The 15,272-nt window shown below is 36.9% G+C and overlaps 1 protein-coding gene across 1 annotated transcript; it reads right to left on the reverse strand.

The window, feature by feature from the left end:
- On the reverse strand, positions 1 to 12,819 carry LOC148842406 (Ubiquitin-conjugating enzyme family protein). The gene is made up of 11 exons (XM_088957484.1): positions 12,632 to 12,819; positions 11,789 to 11,854; positions 11,620 to 11,687; positions 7,972 to 8,005; positions 7,700 to 7,769; positions 4,303 to 4,360; positions 2,852 to 2,980; positions 1,532 to 1,623; positions 724 to 805; positions 426 to 504; positions 1 to 286 (listed from the first exon to the last, which is right to left on the reverse strand). Exons 1-11 carry the CDS (start codon positions 12,636 to 12,638, stop codon positions 207 to 209), a joined length of 765 nt encoding a protein of 254 aa, XP_088813610.1. The 5' UTR covers positions 12,639 to 12,819; the 3' UTR covers positions 1 to 206.
- Positions 12,820 to 15,272: the final 2,453 nt, after the last annotated feature.

Consider the following 15,272-nt stretch of genomic DNA (forward strand, 5'->3'; position numbering starts at 1 on the left):
TTCCCCAAGCGTAAAATCGGTTTGAATTTTCACTGTATAAACGAGAACAGAGCAGCATAGCAACGTTCACACTGAAAGATAGAACAAAACACACTAGGATGGTCCTCAATGTCTCACAGGATAATTAACTTGACATCTTTTCCCTCAGAAAGAGTGAAAGGGAAGGAATGAGAAGAGGGGGAAACAACATATTGAAATACTACTTTTCATTGGCCTCTTCTTGATGAATGTGAGGATGTGTCTGATTTCTCTGCCAGATAGTGTTCAAGCATGTCTTCTTCATCATCTGCCACTCCACAGAAATAGAGTATTAGAATTATTCAAATTGAAAGAAATAGTGCTTGCCAATCTTGGTATCATCCTAGAAATGGATAGAAAGAATAGTTCTACGTAGTTTAAGTGGAACATTAAGTGAGAAAAGTCACCTTCAAAATCATCATCGTCAAAGTCGATGTCTTCCTCATCTTCCTCATCAGAGCCTTCAGTGACTGGCAAGGCACCTTTCTGTCAACCAAAGTAAGACACAAAAACAATTATAATTTTTTTTGAAGAATAAAGATAAAACAATTATAATTGCATACATTATAACCTCTAAAATTCTAATACGGGTTCACAAAATATCAAGTATGCAGTATAGAATAATTCATAAAAAAAAGTATGATGCAGTATATAATAACTCTATACATCAATAACCTAAGAGATAGTGAAGAAGAAACAAAATACCGCAGCTCTGCCACTTTCAAACCACTGCCGACCAGTCAGCTTCTTCTCTTTGGGTGCTGTGAGTGCAGACTCTGGCATCAGCCTGAAAAGTGGTGTATGGTTATTAATCATGAAGATTAAAGTCAGTATCCCATAACTGAGGAAATAATAACAACATCCATAATGTAGGTGTGAAGATTCAAACTGCAGATAGCCAGGCTCTCCACATTGTATCAGTGAGCCCCATGTGCATCCTGTCTCTAATCCCACTAACCCACTAACTAGGTTTAGCATACAACACCTCGTAGTTATGGAGGTGAAAGCTGCATTGGAATACAAAAAAAAGGCGATAATCATGGATGCCCCAAGAAACATTGGCCTTCAGAAGTGGAGGTAAAAGGTTCGTGGTGATAGAAACATGATGGCATTTAATTACTGACCTGCTTGGTCACTATATGAAATGAGGTGATCTCATTGTTTATGTTCTATATAGAGTTCACCATCTAAAATTGGATCTATTCCTAGTTGGCAATAAAATATTGAAGTAAAATCATGTAAAGTTTTCCTTTCTGCTAAGTAGATATTTATTCAGAAAGGAAAAAATACAAATAGGTCTCTAACATACACCCCAAGTCAGCACAAGTCTAGCACGTAGCCAAGCTTACAAGTACCATGTCAAGAGGACAACAAGCCATCCTCTACTCTAGATGCTTCACTGCAACAAAACAGGCTCAAAACACAGCCTATGCCATCAGGATGGCCTGTAAGAAAATTCCTATGAAGTAAGGAATCAACTTCCTAACCTGACATGCCTGGAGAGAGAACTTACTTGGCTCGTTCTAGGGCTAGCTCTGCTTCGAAACGTTCTCTCCATGCAAGAAATGTATCAACAGTAACCGGTTCTCCATGTGGTACAATTATCTGAAAATAAAATATGAAGAAACTTGTCCAGCATATGCACAAAAAGCAAAGCATTTCTAACATGAAGTTATGGGGGTCAAATCCACAGGTCATCACAAGCATGTTGACGTTGAAAGAATACATACATAAAAAAAAAGAACCTAAGCAGGTCATCAACAAATTAGTTGTAATTCAAGAATATTATTGATGTGGAATAAACGGTAGCTATTAGCTATTACCAAAATTATTTGTGAATTATGTATGCCTCAATCCTTGTCTCAAGTCCATCACTCTACTTGTGGCTTGATATCAAGGGGAAAAAACTTTCCCATCTAAGTTGATATTTGTTTCATTAAACAAGTTATTTAATTATCTATACAAGTCCAAGATTGCATGGTTCAAACAACCAATGGTACAACTATGGCCAATTTAGTAAATGTAACTAGATTCTCTATTTTTTAGTTTTTTTAACTCTTTAAGTCTGGCATTATTAGGATTTTTCTTGTCGTACTAATTTTACGCAGGCACTTATCAATTTTTTACCCTCTACTTCCTATCTTTTTTTCTAAATTACAGTTCATATGCTCATTTTTCTATCAATTTTTTCCCTCAACCTATTTCTTGTCATGGACCTACCATTGGTTCTGCAGAGACAAATTGAGAGAGCTGATTTCTTCAATTTCCAATCATAAACCTTCATAGTTCTCTTACACTAGCTGCATCCTTGATTTCCACCTCTTTTTTCCCCACAAATCCGCCTAAACTATGGCCATCCTTCAAATATTATTCCATACAGCCTAGTTCAAAGTAATAAGTATTAAAGCTTATCTTCTTTGTTTATCAACATTTGGTCCAGTATCTGGGATCTGTCATTCTTTAAACTAAATGAGACCTGTTTTAGACCTTATCTAGTTCTAGTATTAGTTTGACATCTCGGAGCTTGACATAAGTTTGTGTGTAATTAGTACTACGATAATAAAATGAACCACAGTAACAAAATAGAGAAGATAAAAGTACAAAGCGATCAACAGAATAGAAGAAACAGGACTCATGTTGCCAACCCCATATAGTTTGGATAAGGCTTGGTAAATTATCTAGGATAAAGAACTTCTAGGTCCAATTATTTTATAATTTTTTCCTTTCCTTGCAGCCAAGAAGGATGAAAGATAGTTCGGCATTATCAACTGAGATCACACCTTCAATTCAGAAACAAAGCAGTGAAAGTCATAGGCAGGACAAGCAGCCATACGTCATCTTTAGCTGTATCTTCTTCTTCAGTTTCTGAAACCCCGGCATCTTGACCAAACCTTTCACCCAACCACTCTTTAGCTGATGTAACAAGTGTGTAAATCATAGCCATACCAAGATTCTCAGATGCCTATGACACAGAAATGATCCAAATATCACAATTAACTGAGTTGCAGAGACAAAGAAATGGAAAGTGCAGGTATTTCAGTTTCTGTCAGTTGACATCAAAATGAAAGTCTTGCTTACATGACTGAAGATAAGATAAACCTTCTTATATGCCAATTAAAAGAGAAACAATACTAAGTTTATTTTAAATCCTCAACCAATAGAGAGCTCAAAGTTGCAATTGACAAATAATACCCATTAACTATGACATTATAGTAGTAGCAGTATGGTAATAAGATAGCAACAGAAACTCAAAAACAACTGCAGACCCATCCCACCTTTGAATCAACTCATAAACACAACAACCATACTGCAGAAAGAAAGGACTTATGGAACAATATCCTTTTTCTTTCTTCTTTTCAGATGGCGTTGGGGAGCATCCAGCCCATCTACTTTTCGGGTAAATAGAGTGAATTGTTTGGAAAACATGCACCAAAATGAACATTACATAATGAACACCAAAAAAAAAAGCATCAGTTCAGTTATATAACTATGAATCAAGTTTAAAAAAAAATGTTTTGGAAACTAAGCTATAATGAATTCTACAACCATGCTACAAAATAAACAAAGATGGTATATAAACCATGCTAAAATTGGGCTTTGCTCAAGTTAAACTATTGCTCATTTAGATAGAAAAGGAGAGATCTGGTGAACTGAGGTTCAAGAATAGGGTAGCCCATTTTCTACCAAAGTGTTCCCCTGCATGTCCTAACAAAAATGGTATTTCCTCCATGTTCCTTTCTTAAGTTTTGCGCTCCAAAATTTTCTATGGGGTTCCCCATTATAATTTGTTATCCCCCCAACCAAAACCAGATTTGGTCCTCACAAAAGCATCCTCACAGCCCCTTGCAGCCGTGCATTGAGAACATCTCTGTACTTGTATGTTTTTATTCATGGGGAGATATTCCCAATGCATGGCTGCAAGGGGCTGTGAGGTAGGTTCTGTGAGGACCAAATCCAAATTCCCCCAATCCAGGGAAAAAACTTTTAAGCAACTCATCCAAGTTTTTCCATTATTATGGTCTATTCAAACATTTCCATCCCCATTAACAGAGTCGCAACAACTTATAAAGGTTCCTGGGAAATAACTAATTGCAAAGAGAAAGAACATTTTAAAGAAAATTCAGAATATGCTGAACAAGAATAACTTTCATGGCAAAAAACTAAACATATATACAGTTACTCATAGATACATATACATGTAAAACTGCACATACATACGACATATGGAGAGAGAGAGAGAGAGAGATGAAATTAAAATAAAGCCAAGAAACACTAGTGAACAACCTCCTGCTCAAGCTTTTCTTTTAAAACTTTAAGATCAGCTGCCGGTATCCCTCGTATACTGCAGAGCATATCAACCATTGAAAGTTAGAAATTAAAACATCATTTAGATGAACAATTCAGGCAAGTATTTCAGTATTCAACCTGAGCAAGAAGTTAATTAAGTAGAGTTTAAAGAGACTTTTCCGTCAATAAATATGGATAAAAATCATAATGATTATACTGCTACAGCTTGAGCTTGGGAGCAGTGAGGTAAACTTTTAAATAAATGTGATTAGGGATGAATAGTTAGGGTTAAGAAAGATTAAGTAATTTTTTTATTAGCAACAATATGGAAATATTTTTTTGGTAAGTAACAATATGGAAATAATTTCATATAGCTATTTCTTGGGGTAAAAATGAAATTTCAAAATATAATAGACTAACAAGTAAAACTGGTAGGCCCATTTCTTTAAGCTATCATAAGTCCACATTTTATATTAGCATATGAAACTATAAATATATTTGGAGCTTGATAATATTAGAACTTTATTTGTTGCCCAAATTCACGAGGGGACCAAACAGTCCAGCTCCCATAGGATGAATATGAGAGAAGAAACAAGTACCATTCCCTTTGCGCTCCTCAACCCAAAGGGATTTTTTTCCTGCGGTTCCCTTATTAAGGTCCTCTGCCAGACCTCCTCTCAACAGGTTTTCCCATTTAAAGAAGTCTGGTGTAGGCCAATTCCCCCTAAGGTTATGGTTATGTGTTGGGAAGTGTACCATGGAAAAGTAAACACCGTGGGTAATCTACAAAAGAGAAGACTCTTCCTTTATATTTCACCTAACTAGTGTACTCTTTGCAGATCTCATAGTAAGGACTGTTACCATTTATTTTTATCTTGTATCATCACCGCTCAGCTTTAGGTTTGGCTTTTCCCTTTGTATGGATGCAGGTGGTATGTGCCAGAAGAAGTAAGCACAATTTTTAATCCTTCTACCTTCTCTTGGCCCCATAAAAGAGGAAGAAGCATGTGGAGGTGTGCGAGGGCAGCTTTGATCTGGACAATTTGGGAAGAAAGGAATGCCAGAATCTACCAAGAAAAGGGGAGGAGCAGCCAAGCTTTGAAAGACTGCATTATGTATAGGACAAGACATAGATTAAAGATATTGGAACTCTTTCACCATTTCTCTTTTAATGACTTATGGAGGAACTGATTAGCAGTAGCAAATTCTTCCTCTCCAAAGGCTAGGGTATCTACAACCTGGGCCCCCTCTGCTCAAGGCTCAATGAAACTGAATTTTGATGGGAGTAGCCAGGGCAACCCAGGGCTCTCTGGTTTGGGAGGTGTTTTGAGAAACAAAGCTGGAGAGGTTGTTCTTCTCTATTCTGGCCCATTGGGTTTTGGGAATTCTGTTAGGGCAGAATTGCTAGCTGCCATACAAGGAGTAGTTCTTGCAAAGGAATTGGGTATGTGTTGCAGCTGCTGATTGAAGGGGACTCTAAGTGGTGGAATGGCTGAATAATCCAGAGGATGTCCCATGGTGCTACAAGAATGAATTGAAGAAATTCAAGTGGCTGACAAGGAATATGTCTGTAACAGTACAGTGGGTGGAGAGATCAGCTAATGCCTTCGCCAATGTTTTGACAAAACAAGGGGCAAATAGGGAAACTCTGTTCTGGGCTCAACTGTAATCTTGTATTAGCATTCATGTAATTTTTATGCTTTCACATTCTGTGTTTTCTGCTTGGAGAGGCGGCATCCTGCGCCTCTCAAAGGGGCTTTTCATGTAAATCTCTCTAAATTAATGAAAATGTGATAATGTTAACTATATAAAAAAAAAAAAAAGGTTTTCATTCTTGCATTAACTGTCTCAGAAAAATAGAGGTTTCTCTAACAAGAAATTCTTCACAATGCTTGGGTGTTAGATAAGTGATGTGACAATGTGTATCAGTGTATGCTTCAAGGCTAAAGTGTATTTCACATGTATGCTTCTATGCTCCATACAATCTGCAAACCACAAAGTGTATACTTCACAAGCAAAGGGACATCACTAGCACATCAGAATGGTTTGGTATATACCTCACCCCCAAGGCATGCCTCGAGGTGTATGCCTCAAACACTCTGAAAAAACTGGTCAACCTCATCAAGTTCAACGAAGAGCACAGACAATCTTTGAAACAGGAAAAGCAGTTCTACCTGAAAGGCATTTCCAACACCTATCAGAACACCATTAGCCTCAACTATGCGATTCTTAACAGATTCCCCAATGCCTAATGCACCTAGGTTGTCAATACAGCAGCCATCAACATCAAAGTTTAGTTTGAAATAACACACACAGGGAAAACCAGATTGCAAGGGCAACAGCTCTCCTAGTCGAAGATGCTGCCACTGAAGGAAAGTCCCTAATGATCTCATCTGCTGAGAAACCCTTTAACTTGTCGCTTATTTTCATCTGGTATGCTACTCTTATTGCAACAAGTCAAACAGGTCCTGCTGTGATGTCCTTACTCGAGAAGAATTTTGAATTGTTTTCTTCCCACATGGACCAAAGAATTGCTGCCCTTGTTCACCCCAACAAAATATCACCCATTCTTAGGAGAGAAGAATAAAGGTCTGGAAAGGCTTTCTACATCCCGTGGATGTTAACAACTGAGCCAGAAAGAGAAGAAAAATTTCCAGGCAGCAGAGACAAAGTTACAAAAGATTAATAAATGGAAAATGGTGTCATAGTTAGCTTTACAAATAAAGCATCTATGGCATCAAAGGAACCAAATAAAAGGTCTTCTCCTTTGAAAGACCACATAGGAATTGGTTCTAACTTCTAGTTGATAAGCTTCTCAGCAAAAAGTTTTCCTGGAGAGTCGAACCCAGACTAATTGCTTTTACTGGAAACACAGATTGAGGTGGAGCAGAGAAAACCTTGGAAGAAGGAAGCACAAAGAAAAAACAGAGTCTAGACATTACGAACACCGTATCCTTCCATCAATACCATTAGGATCAAAGAAGATCCCTTCCAGAAAATTAATTAGTGCTAGCATCCACAATTTCCCTATCCCACAATCATCTCCTAGACCAAAGGTCTAAAAGGTGCCTGCCAAGAAAAAAGAATAGAAAGAAGAAACAGGGTAATTTTGCATGGTTAACAAAACTAGTTCTCCTTATTTATCATTAACTGCAACGTTATTAAACTTATAACCAAGGGAAGTAAGATCCTCAGCCTACCAAAGGAGGGTAGGCCATTGCCCAAACGGAAACTCTCATAAGAAGAGGCAGTTCACAACTAATAGAGAACTTTCAAAGCACAATCTCTACCTAAATAATTCTCAGCATGCAAACTTCACAGGATAGAAGAGAAGTTTTTCTTTCGTTTCCTTTTTTTGCCTAATGAAATGTACACAGTATTGCATTTGACCAACCTTTTCACAATGAGAACTGGGGGCTCATCTGGATACTTTTCAGTGTGAGAGAAAATCAAAGCCAGTTGAACTGCAACAATTTTTTTTGAAAAAAAAAGAAAAAAGAAAGAATCATTAGCTCATATAAAGTTGGTAACTAATTCTCTTGGAATACTACAGTCAGAAGATTAAGCTTCAATAAATATATAATTTTGAGTGGCCCTTGGTTTTGAATGATCTAATTGAAACAAAAATAGGCATGTTCCAAATTGTTGTATCATCTAAACTAAAACCTGGAGTGGTTCTCGCCTCATCAGCATCATCATCCTGCTTCAAATAAAAGTAAAAGGTTGTATCAGTACAGTAAGAACATCTAAGATGAGAGGCAACCAAAACTTTTAAGGAGTGAAATAGAGAATTAATAGAGTTCTTTGATTCTATTTTTGTTGTTGTGACATGCAGAAAACAAAGTTTAACTTATAGTCCTTAGTTCCAATTTCTAAATCTATCCAATGATTGTCAAGAACCAAAAACTAGGCTCCTTTTACTTTAATATAGCTGTAGCATACATTAGTATATTGGTGCAAAGAAATAATTTACTGCAAATACTCGTGCAGCATGATCCCATTAACATGGAGAAAATGGATGATAATTTATATATGGAAAGAATCATCATAAGAAAATAACAAAGACAATATTCAAGAAGAAAGGCTTTGGCATGAAGAACATTTTTTTTTGAAAAGTGTGAACATTAATGAAGAAGAGAAGGGGTCACTTATTGCATTCTCTCATTTCTCCACTGGTTTGTATGATGTGATTGAGAAACATCAAATCAACTATAGGTATCATTCTCTGGTGCTTTTAGATGAGAAAGTTATGACATTTCTTCCAGAGCTTGATGGGTCTAGATTGGGTGACCCAGGTCATTTTGTTGGCATGATCTGCCACTTGAAATTGATCGGTCTTGGTTCTAAATGAAGAGTACACTGAAAGACAACCATTCATGCTATTATGTGAAGATTTGGGAGGAGAGGAAAGCTGCATCTTCTGCAAAGAGTCAAGAAATTACACTCTCTTCCTCGCCATTTCTTGGGCCAGGCCATGGCATGATGCCAACAAACAAATTCAAAGGCAATGCAATGCCCTCCAAAGGAACCTTGTGGAGATTTTTCAGTCCTCCCCCACTCTTCCCAGATGGTTGTGCACTACATCCCAAAGACAAACTTGAAGATGAAAACAGGGTGGGAGATTTCTCCACCCCAAACAACAACTTTACAGCTTTGCCCAAAACATTTGATGCCTAACAGCCCCTTGTTTTGATAGAGTATATGCCATCCCATTCGCTGTTCTTCTCACCCATTTGAAAGCAAGACTCAACTCCCTTGTTTTATACTTTCAATTTTTCAGATTGTGTTTCTGTAGGTCCATCAGATTTGGGTATTGCATCTTGTCCAAGAAGTGACCACCTAAGAGTCCCCTTCCACCTCCAGTTTGGAATCCAAATTGCTTACCAAATTTTAATCCATGTAGTAATCCAAACAGTTTTGCTGTCAATGCATCACCGTGTTCTAAGGGTCCTGAATACAAAGCTAGCACCTTTCCTTCTGAGTCTCCAAATACACCTCCTAACCTAGCCACGGCCCAGTGACTATTAGTTCACCGTCTCGGTCCTTAACTAATAGAAAGTTGAAAATGTGTTCAGTAAGATTTGAACCTATGACCTCTTATTTTCATATATTGCTTAATTACCATTAGTTCACCTCTTAACTTGTGTTAATTAATGACTCTTTATTATACATATTACCTTATTGCGCACGTATTTAAAGAAAATGTAAATTAAGAGACTTGAACCCTAATCATTTGCTTTAAAAATTAAGGAACTTGCCATCGATACACCATATTTAAGTATGTTAAAATTTGCAAGATGTATTATATATAATGTTTATATGACCTCTAGTATGTGTATGTATATGCCACATCATCACGGTTTGACCCCAGTTGAACCTCTGACCCGTGAACCTCTCCCCTCTCCGGTTCTATGCCCGGCCCAGTTCTCAAAACATTGCCAAAATCTTAACCCAATTTGCAACTTCTATTTTTACTGTGTCTATGATTTCCACCTCTGTCCTACTCTTTTCATTCTCCCATTTCTTTCTTCCCATACAATCCAGATCATGACAGCCCTCACTGCTTTCCACAACAAACTTCCTCTTTTCTTTGGTTGTCTCAAGAAGTTTGGGTCAAAGAGACCCACCACATCCTGACGATCCCACCTACACCCAAAGAGAGAACAAAGATGCTCCCATATACAAAGCACAAAAGGATAGGATAAACAAAAGATGCACAAGTGAGGGGAAGGCACTTATTTGGCCTTCTTTTCTATAGCACATCACAGATGTTAATCTTTCTAAGGAAGACTTCCCAACATAGGGCCTAAATTTTAGAAGGGATTGGCTTACTCCAAATTTCTTTCACCAGGAAATTCACCCCCAAGGTAGATGCCTGAAATAATAAATTGAAGAATGAGGCACAAGTAAAAATAGCTTGTTGGAGAAATTGACCAAACCCTAGTGTCCTCTATATTTTTATCCCAAAAAAAAGTCAAGTCTGGCCAATAGAAGACCCCTTCTGACTCCAAGCTCCCAATTTAAACCCAAGGCAGAAAAGTTCACAAACTTAGAAAAGGGTTCAGATTTGAAATTGGAAAGTGCATAAAACACAGAAAATTGGACCTTTAGTGGATATTTACCTATCCAAAGGTCCTTCCAGAACGAGACTCTTACTCTTAGTCCATTCCCCACATCATACCAAATAACCTTTTGCTAGAGCATATCTCTTTCTAAGGGAAACCTCCACATCCACTTCTCTAGGAGAAATAAATTCTTCTGGACTAAATTTCCTATCCCAAGCCCACCCTTCTCTTTAGGTCTAATAACTTGTTCTCATTTCACCAAGTGGTCTTTCTTTCCTCCCCCAGTTCCCATAAGAAATCCCTCATTAACTTTTCTAGCTGCCTAGCTATTTTAATAGAGATACGAAAGGTGAACAAGAAGTAGATAGGAAGGTTGGCAAATGTGGCTTTGATCAAAGATACCCTCCTTCCCATTGAAATGTAATTTCTTCTCCAAAGTGCCAACTTTTTAGCAAATCTCTCCACAACAAGCTTCAAGAAATTCTCAAATCTTGGATTTCCATCCAGGAGTCCTAAGTACTCCAGGGACCTTTTTTTTTTTTTACTTCACAGCCTAAGAATTCAGCTATTTTGAGGATTTCCTCTTCTTGCAAATTCAGCCCCACCAAACAACTTTTCCCCAAGTTGATCCTTAAATTAGATAATTCCTCACAAGAGTTGACAAGAAGCTTTAAATTTTTAAGGGACTCGACGCTATTATCATCGCAAAAAAGGATTAAGTAATCTGCACACTGCAAGTGGATAACCACAATCTCAGCCTTCCCATCCTCCAACCTTTGATTAAATTATCCAAAACAGCCTTAATAATCGTTCTACTTAGGACCTCCACAATGATAGTGAAAAAGAAAGGGGGTAAAGGTTCATCATGTATTACGCCTCTTTTATCTGAGAAAAATCTCTAGCAGACCCATTGATCAGAATTGAATATTACACCGAACTCAAGCACCCCTTAACCCACAATCTCCACCTTTCCCTCAACCCAAATTTCTCCATAACCTCCAAGTCCAGTTTACAAATAAAACCTTTCCCTCCTTTCTTCTTCTCTCAAAGAGAATGTTAAAGAAGTTTCAGGCATAACAACACAACAATTAATATGAATAAATGCAAGGCAAACAGCATTGGACCTTTATAAGTGTTTCATGGGAAATAATAATCTATCACATGTCTAATTGCAGGACAAAGGAATTAATCAATTGCATGATAAGCAATAAAAATAAAAAACATTGGATCCAAAGAAAGATACCTATACCTGGGGAGATAGTGTAATTTGGAAGCACCGGTTAGATGTATTTAGCCCACTCTCACTGGAGTCAATTTCTGGCATAGAGAAATGTGTACAAAGTTTAGAGATAGGCAACAGAAGAATCCCAAACTTTAAAATAGTTAAATATACAAATCCAGAAGAAGCATTGAGAAACCTTTAAACTCATCCATGAGTATAGCTTGCAATGCTTCAATTTCCATCTCTTGTTCTTGCACGTAGTCTGCATTAAAATGGCAATCAGTAAGAAGACAACAAATGAATTAGAAAGTGAAGTATTTGAACATGCATGTTCACCAGCAATTTTTCTGCCATTTCAAATATGCATGAACATGCATATCATGAAAAAATGTGCCCATCTTTACGAATATTTTTCTGCCTTTTCAAATGGCAAGCAATGAAGAGGTGTGCTCTTCGTAATTCTTTATTCTTCTGTCATTGTTGTTTGAAAAGATAATTTATGGATTTCTGAAAATGCCCAAAGAGCACAGACAAGCAAACCGCAGCACTCCACACTTACAGTAAAACAATAAGACAAACCAAACAAAATGAAATAAAAATACTTTAACCACAATTTCCCAGAGAAATTTAGCTAGTCTCTACCAGAATCAGATCAATAAAACATCAACTGAGGATGTAGAAAGCTCCAGAACCTCCAGGCAGTATCTATTGCATTCACTGATAAAGAAAAATTTTGCAAATTCTGGGTATTCGTGATTTTCTGAAAGCGGTACATTGATTGACATCACCTTATTTCCAATAGTAGCGAATTACAGTATCCGGCTCACAAACACCAACGGCAATGAGGTAAGTGTTAACGCAATTGAGATAGAAACTAAATCATAGTAGAAACCTTCGGTGTCATCAGAAATCCAACAATCATATATTGAAAAATATTCCCGGGATATCAAGCAACCCCATTATAACATCAAAAACAGGTGGGGGTGGGGGGAAGAACTGCATTAGACACTTTTTTAAGCAACAAAAGATTGTAAGTTACCAGTCATGATTGCTCTCTGCTTGGAACTTCGGTGCTCGTATTTGCCTTTCTTTATCGCCCTCCTCAAGGAACTCAAACACAGTCACGGAACACCCCCACGAGCTAGCTGAAAAACCTAAGCTCTTTTGTACCTCTTCTGTTTACAAAAACAGTGATCCGTGCATAGTACGGACATTATTGAACGAAAGTTAAATCTTAGAAATACATAATAGTAGATAATTGTTTTATATTTTTATTTTTAAATAATTACTAATTATTTATATTTTATTTATTATTTTTAATATTTTTTATAATACAGAAAAAATAATTAATTCCAATTAAGGTTATTTATTAAATCGATAAAATTGACCTAATTCGACTTGAATTGGTCATTTTTTTGTATTTTCGATTAGCTTCGTTTTAGCAATTTCCCAACCTTACCAAGTCAGGTTAATTTTGGTTTGGCCATCTATAAATCGACCAAAAACCAAATTAACCTGGTTCTTAATCTAATATTTTAATACTTTATATTTAAAATATAATTTTTTAGTATAGGAAAATGGGAAAATTCTCATATTTCTTAGTCTAAAATATTTTAAATTATAAATTTAAATTTTTTATTTTATTCTTTTAATAATATCATTGTAATGTTTTGAATTTAACTTAATTTTTAAGTTTAAATGTTTTAAAATGACCAACCAAATTGAAAATTGACCCAAATTGATACCAATGTTTTCAACCCACCATTGGCATGACTGGTTGAACCATTCAAACCGTCACCTAACATTGGTTCCAGGTCTAATGGGAACCCATGCGATGCACGCACTTTGTTAAGTGAAAATAAAATATATAGAGTGTTGATGTGGAATGGTCTAATCCATTCGATTTGAACGATTAAACCGGTGACCGCAACTCAAATGCAAACACGGGATGGTCTTCGGGTTGGTTTTAAAATATTATTTGATACAACTCGAGTTGGTTATTTTTCACTAATTGTTGATTTGTCGATCAATTTTGAGTGGCCAACTCCCCAACCCAATTATGGGTGCAAATGGATCGAATCATTCATAGATTGGTTCTTGGTCCTGAAGTTTTGGTACATACACCGGATCGAGTGTGGTGGCATTTATATAGCTTAGGGATCATTGTTGTGCATGAATCCCATACAAGAAATTTCTTTCTAAGCCGTGTCTTTTCATTTACCTCCTTATTTTCCTATTTAATTTTCTTATGTAGTCTGAGAAACAATGTTACTAAGCTGAACTGTTAGTGTGCAGCACAGAACAAACTACTTACTCTGGCAATTATTGGTTTCAGGTTGCGGACAATTATTACAGTCCAGATCTAAAGAATGCAGCTTTTGCAAGGCTTAGTGCTGTTCACAGGAGCCTTAAGGTTGCCAAGTCCGGTGTGAAGAAGAGGAACAAGCAGGCTGTGAAGTTCCGTGGTAGGAAGTGAGATGCGTGTGAAGCTTGTGATATGGTTCAATCATTTTCATAGCATTCCATTCCTTTTATTTGGTAGAAATAGATTTCCTTTTCTATTATGTTTTTTAATTGAGTTGAAAAGAACACGTCGGTTTTTGGATTGGCACCTGAGTTTAGAAAAGCTTTTAGAAACAGAGTACCACCATACTCGAAATGGAGGTGACTTTCATCATAATGGCTGCTTTTGTGCCGTGGCTCCCTTTGGTAAAGTTGTAGAAATACCTTTCTGTTCGGATTTCTTCACAGAAATGGGGTAGGACCAATTCTCGGCTGCTTGGTGCTGTCAGGTGGATGTAAAGACCAATTCTGTTGAGGTCGAAATCCCAACTCCGTTACTCAACTCCAATCTTAGGTATGTAAATGTTGGTTGTGCTCCGGGTCTGGTTCTTTGGTAGGGCAATTCCAATATTAGATTTGACCAAACTCCCATAACTAATCTCTAGCGGCAACAACGACAGGTGCATGTGTATGCTTTCCCAAGAAACAGAAACTGTGGATTTATAATATAACAAATCAAATGACGGGTTGTGGTTTTGTAACTACTATCTAGCCAGCATTACTCCCAGTCTCTAATTGAACGCCGCCGTCTATACCAGTACACGCACTACTTGTACCCACATCTAATAGTGGGTGGCAGACCTGAGTCCACTTTGGTGAACAAGGTTTATCTGAACGTTTTAACTGTTTAGCGGATTGAAACTAACAATAAGGTTTTACGCCACTAATAAAATACATAAGCCTCTAAAACTTCATCACGAACAGTCAAAGAATTCCACTTTGGTGGCTTTTTTTCAAGAGCTGCAGGTTGGGTGTTTAAATTGTATCATTGATGGTTTGTCAACCAGAAAAAATCGACCATTGATGTAATGAAAGAATCGTGTTTAGTAATCATATTAATAATATATAATATTTTGTACCTTTTTGTTGTAGTTTATTAATGTAATTCAATGTCAGATTATAACCAACATTTGATTGAATATAAATCTAACGGAATAGATTTGATTCAAATCCGAATGTCAATCAACAAATTTCGATCCTAGCGTATCTGATTTGATCCGTCCGCAGCTCTACCCTTCATCACAGTATGACGGGTGAGAAATTTTTTCAGCCTGGAATATTTCACTAATATTATTTGCTCCATTAAGCTTTTACGTTGAATTTTGGAAAAAAAAAAA

The sequence above is a fragment of the Nelumbo lutea genome, chromosome 8 (genome assembly GCF_056320005.1).
Source record: "Nelumbo lutea isolate HS-2025 chromosome 8, American lotus-T2T, whole genome shotgun sequence".
Lineage (NCBI taxonomy): Eukaryota > Viridiplantae > Streptophyta > Magnoliopsida > Proteales > Nelumbonaceae > Nelumbo > Nelumbo lutea.